At 52.5% G+C, this 6,000-nt stretch overlaps 1 protein-coding gene across 1 annotated transcript in view; it reads right to left on the reverse strand.

The window, feature by feature from the left end:
• Slit3 (slit guidance ligand 3) overlaps window positions 1-5,162 on the reverse strand; it is a 659,658-nt gene extending 654,496 nt beyond the window's left edge. Inside the window, exon 1 of the mRNA XM_004661033.3 lies at window positions 4,951-5,162. Coding sequence (XP_004661090.2) covers window positions 4,951-5,147 — 197 coding nt within the window. The 5' untranslated portion in view covers window positions 5,148-5,162. The remainder of the gene's footprint in view (window positions 1-4,950) is intronic.
• Between the last annotated feature and the right edge of the window lie 838 nt (window positions 5,163-6,000).

Genomic DNA, 6,000 nt, shown 5'->3' on the forward strand with positions numbered 1-6,000 from the left:
TTAAGCATTTAATCCCTCCAAATGGGGATGGGTATTATACATGCTTTACATCTGGATAGATTGCAGTTGGGTAAACAATCACAGCCATAATAATGAGGGAACAATATGGCTGGCACCATGCAGAGCCCATTATGTGGACTGCCTCCAGCGACGTTCACAACATCCCCATGAGATTATCCCTGCATTACAGGTGTGGAAATGGGGTACAGAGGGATTAAAAAGGACTACAGTCCAGAGGGACAGTGTAAACATGCCCGGGGTGCAACAGTAAGCAAGGAACAGAGTAGGATTCGGAAACCAAACTGCCAGTCTCCAGAGCCCAGGCCCAAACCAGTGCGCAGGGCTCTGAAACCGCACAGCAGAAGATTCCACAGCCCCCTGCCATGGGGGAGAGGGGAGGCATAGACAACTAAACAGAACCACATAGAAACAAAATAACAATGTAAATGGCCAAAATAAATAAATAAAAGAGGAGAAATGATAGAAAATACAGATGATTGGCAAAAGCAAAACTTACTAATGACCCTACAAATATGTATCAATTAATACCAGAAGAGGAGCAATCAGAAACCACCGAGAGCTCAGGATGCCGCTGCTGAGTTCCTGATTAGAAAGTCCTAGGGCTGAAGTATGCAGGATTGCTAGCTCTTTCCACAGGCATGTGCACAGTAGGGAGTTTTGCAAGGTTGCTAAGCAACGCCTGGCAACCAGACTGCACAGTGGATCACTCAATGGGAGTCTTCAGTAACTCCACTAAGGTGATAAATTTAGTTCAGGAAATCCAAATTTTCGATAGCAATATCTCATGTAATAGGTTACCAACAGGTAGCCCTCAACCATGCAGCGCAATGCAGGTCTCCAGTTGACAGCCTCTCCCTTAGAACTAAAGAAACATGTATTGTTATTTTGAGGCTTATTAATCCCTACTCAACACATACTTGTTGAAAACTTAGTAAGTGCCAGACATTGTCCTAGGTACCTAGGAAAAGGATCCTGACACTTCACCACTGAACGGTAGATTGCATAAGGACAATCAGTATAGCAGACTACAGCAGAATCCTATTTTTGGGGCAAGGAGGCCCAGAGAAGCACAGCAATCAATTCACAGTTCTACAGCATCAAAGGGGAAAGTGCCTTCCATGTTTAATAGGCAATTCGGGAAAGACCGTGCCTCCCTGAAAGGCCACACTACCATCACCATGGTAGGCCCAGAGAGGCCCCACGACTTACCAGCCTGGCCCTGGTCCTCTGAGCTGGCCCTGAGGTCTAGAAGCACCAGTATGCTGGGCTTGGCTGTTGAACATCTTGGAAAGTCTCCCACTTGACCTCAGGACCTCTGTGGTCAAGTGAGGGAAAGCCTATGACACGGTGTCGGTTTTTATTGGACTCAACCACCGGCAAAGCTTGCCGTCATCTGGAGTGATGGAGAAAATTAAGTTACCACATTCTCACGTTTCAGCCTCTCGCCCGCTTTCCTTCACAAACAGGAAATGTTTATTTAAATACAGCAGTCTCCAGCATGTTCTGGAGCCAAGTGGAAAAGCAAAGATGTCCACTCTTGCCCCCCGCTGCCCCCATCTCACAGTGGGTGAGAAATGAGTCTCCGTCTGTCTTGGAGAAGGGGCCTCCTGTGAGGGCTCCTCTTCATCCAGGCTGAGGTTGTGGTTACAGAAGAATTACATCTGTGGGATCCTTTTGTGCTCTGAAGGGCAAACCCAACATCTGTTTACCCTGCACTCCACTAAATGTTTTGTCTCCAGCACTACCATACATTTCCTTTCCTCCCCAAGCCTCTGTCTTTGCTGCACAGATAATAAGTGACACAAATTGCCCCTCAGCCTTTGTAGCTTACCTGTGGGTGCCATCACCTCCTCGAGGAGGGGAAAATTTGTCAGTAGTTTATAAAAGAAAAAGTTTCATTTTCCCTGTGATATGCTGCCATTATGGACAAGAACTTTGGAATGCAGACAGCCCCAACTCTGATAGTGGCTTAATGATGAACACTTGAAGCCAAGTCCAAATGATGACGACATTCCCCTTCTTCCTACACTTAGGCTGTCCTTAAATGTCATATGACAAGGCTCCTGAAGTCAGATGCATGTAGGGAAAAACCACACACACACATACCCCTTCATAAGAGGCTCTTTGGGAAGCAGAGAGTAGCAGGAATGAAAAAAATGGAGAGGGCCTCTTCTTTGTTAAAAATCAAACAAACGGCCAGGCATGGTGGCGAACTCCTTTAATCCCAGCACTCGGGAGGCAGAGGTAGGAGGATCGCCGTGAGTTCGAGGCCACCCTGAGACCAAATAGTGAATTCCAGGTCAGCCTGAGCCAGAGTGAGACCCAACCTCGAAAAAAAAAAGCAAACAAACGAAAAACACAATTTCAGCATTTGGAATCAGAAACCAGATTTTCTAAAAGGTCCCAGATCATCTGACAGCTGTGCTGATATAATCTGTGCCCCATGACCCAATGCCTCCTGAGATGCTGAGAAATTTGAGAGGTTCGTCAAGGAAGTTTTGGTCTTCCATCCCTTCCTTACATCCTCTAAGCTGGAACGTTGGCTTTCTTCTCTATAGGCAATGATATATAAGGGACTGGAATGCTACAGAAGCTCAGACAATGTTTGTTGAATGAATGGAGGAGTGAATGACAAATTCCTTCCTGAAGAAATTCTTCACATGGTGTGGAAATGCTGAATGCCTCTCAAGAGTGTGCAGTGCTGAAATGTTCCATCCGGGTTCCCTGAGGATAGGGGGCAGTGGGAGGAGGTGAAGGGCTGTTGGTGGGTTTCCCTTAAACTCATGGCAATCCTGACCCAGCTTGCTATGAAGGGCTACCCCAGGGTGCAGGAGAGAAATGAGACGAGAGGCTGGCCTTGACAGCTCCATCACACCCAGCCACCAAAGCTCTATGCCAGCCTGACAGTGACCCTGACTGTGGCAGAGTACACTGGAGAATGCCCAGGACTTGGGACTCGACCCAGTACCCCCACTTCTACAACAGATGGGCTGCCCTGAGCTGGCCAGGAGGATGAGAGGCCCACTCTGCTGGTCGTCCCAAACCAACGACATGATTCTGAAGATGTGAGAGCAGTTTCATGGTCCCAAGCATGAGGACTTGTGAGATGGTTTTTGCCAGATATAAAACAGCAGCAGACAGCATCCTATTATAAGACTCAGGCCAAGTCAGACCCTCAGAGCATCCTCTTATTAAGACATCATGGCCCAAACTGATCCTGGTGCTGGGAAACTATCAAAGTGGCAAGAAACATGGGCTTAGGTGCTTCAGAGGCTTGGATTCAAACAACCAGTTACATGACCTTGAATACACAAACAGGATGGCTTAAATGTAGAACAGTGATAGGCATTACCTATGTAACAAATTGGACTGCTGAACAGGAGATTCAAGAAGATAATGCAGGTACGCAAACTGGAGCAGGGAGGCATTCATCAAACATTAGCCACAGTCATTATTTCACTGACTCCTGCGGTCAGCCCTCGTGTGAGGAAGGGAACTTAGTTTATAAGGATCTAAAAACAACGTTCAAATGAGTTTCCCCCCCTAGCCTTTTTATTGCCACCAACTGACTGTGTTTTCATGGGCAAGTCACTTCACATTTCCAAGCCTAATTTTCTACAAGTGTTAATGAAGATCCAGCTGGAATCCTCCAGGATTGTGCAGCTCAACCCAACAGAGAACATTCATTGTACTTGAATTAAAAAAAAGAAGAAGTCTTCTGAGCCGAAAGAAAACATCAGGAATAAAGAAGGCATTTCTACAACGTGTCTGCCTAGAAAGCTACCAAGAGGAAGAGGAGGTGTACAGGTAAGAGGTGACTAACAGAGAAAAACCAAAACCCTGGGGCAATTCATCTCCTCACCACTCTCTCCTAACCAGAAGTCAAGAAGCCAGGATCTCATCCAAACACATGGGGAGGAGAGCAAGAAAGGGGTTTGGGGGAGCAAGAGGTAGTGTTATAGCAAACCCTCATCCACTCCCCAGGGCTGGGTTCCCAGAACACCCCCAACCTCGACCATGGCTTCCCTCCCCCCCCACCACCACCCGTCCAACTGTGGACTAAGGGGAGCCCACCCCAGAGTGGTCTAAGGATCAAAATGATAAATCCTTCCAAAACGTTGACATATGAAAAGTAAATATTTGGTTGCACAATTGGGGTTAAAACGAGGGTCAATCCACCCCACTCTCGGAGCGCCTCTCCACTAACTGCCAAGCCCAGGATCCCAGGCTGAGTGCGGTTTGTAAGATTATAGCGCTGGGTCTCATTTAAAGGACTGTCGGCATTTCCATTCTCTGGCCCGTGTGGGGAGGCATTTATAACTGAGCCATAAAAAATCCACCCGGGCTGCGACTTGGCATCTCAGCGGCTGCGCTCCAGGCAGGGCGGTGTTCTGAGCACCCATTAGGAATTCGTCGGGTTCTTCAGAAGTTAAACCTTCATGCACACTCTCAACTTTCCTTGCAAGGGCGGCCAGACAGCAGCTGGTCCATCCGTCTTGGGGATTCACTCTCTGATCTCCTCGCCCTGATGCCCACTACCATCTAGCTTTCTCCCTTGCTTCCCCCCCTTTAAGGAGCGCGAGCCCTCACCCCCACCCCAAGACCTCAAGGCTGCGGCGTTCTCTCCTTTGCTCTCTTTCTGCAGTGTATTTTGGGAAGCTGTCAACCGCTCTGGGCGTTGGAGTCGTCAGTCAGGGAGAGGCACTGCCCTGTGCCCATCGCCCCGTTGCCAGGGGCTTTGAGACCTCTCTGCACACCTGCCTAAAGTCACAAGCCCCCCCCCCCCACGCCTACTAAGAGAGCAAAGCTGTCTTGGGGGTCCGGGAAGCTTAGAGGTTGTATCCAGCGCGGCGGAGGGACGAGTAACCCCCAGGGCCCCTGGGTGGGACCCAGGTGGGTGGCCTGCGCGGGGTGGGCAGGGGTACTCACAGGCGCTCGGCGTTGCGGGGGACACCCCGGGGAACCGATCGGAGGCCCAGCCCGTGGCAGTCCACGCTGGAGGCTGAGCAGGTACACTTGGTGGGGCAGGCTGCAGCCGGGGGCCCGCTCAGGACGCTCGCCAACGCCAAGGCCAGCGCCAGGCGGGCGCGCACGGCGACGCCGGCCCCTGTCTGCCCCGGGGCCATGGTGTGCAAAGGGCCCCGCGCCGGGAGGAGGGTGCAGCGACGGGGCAAGACGGTCGCGTGGAGCCCGAGGAGGCGCGCGCGGCGAGCGGAGCGCGGGCGGCCTGGGGAGCGGGTGGCGGAGTTGGCGCGGAGGAGGGGCGAGCTCGGCGCTCAGGCGCACGGGGCGCGGGCGGAGCAGGGCGCGCCGGGCGGCGGCGGCAGCAGCAGCTCCATCCGTGGGGCTGGCGCTGCCCCGCTGCACATCGCTCGGAGTGCCCAGGTGCTGAGCGGCCCCTGGTCCCGCTGGCCCGTCGGCCGGGGCGCAGGCTGGGTCGGAGACCTGGGGTGAGCGCAGCGGAGCCCGACGCCCGGGGAGGTCCGGCTTGGAGCTGGGCTCCGGAGTGCGGAGTCGGCGGCAGGGGCACCGGGTAGCCCGGAACGCTGGCCGGCGCTCGCTCTCTCCATTCACTGAGCCGGGCGGACACCCGAGACGCTGGGCCCAGCCCTCCCGCCCCCCTCCCCAAACAGCAGCTCCGCCTCCCATTGGCTGCGCCGCGCGTCACGTCGACAAAGTTGGGAACTTTGCTGGAGCAACCCGGAGGGAGGAGGCCGCGGAGGAGCTGGAGCGACGAAACCGCGGAGGGAAGGGGGCTTGGCTTGCAGGGTCCCAGGAAAGAAGTATCGACATTCAGGAGCTAAGGACTGACAAATCTTGTGACACCTTTTTTATTTATTTTTTTTTAATTCTGGCGCCTATTTGGACACTCAGTCTCTAGATGATCCCAAAAGGGGGCGTCAGAGCAGCCACGGTTTGTAGATAAAAGTGCAGAAGTCAGAGAAATGAAGTGACTTGGAGGTCACAGAGCTCCAGGGG

The sequence above is a fragment of the Jaculus jaculus genome, chromosome 6, assembly GCF_020740685.1.
Source record: "Jaculus jaculus isolate mJacJac1 chromosome 6, mJacJac1.mat.Y.cur, whole genome shotgun sequence".
NCBI classification, from domain to species: domain Eukaryota; kingdom Metazoa; phylum Chordata; class Mammalia; order Rodentia; family Dipodidae; genus Jaculus; species Jaculus jaculus.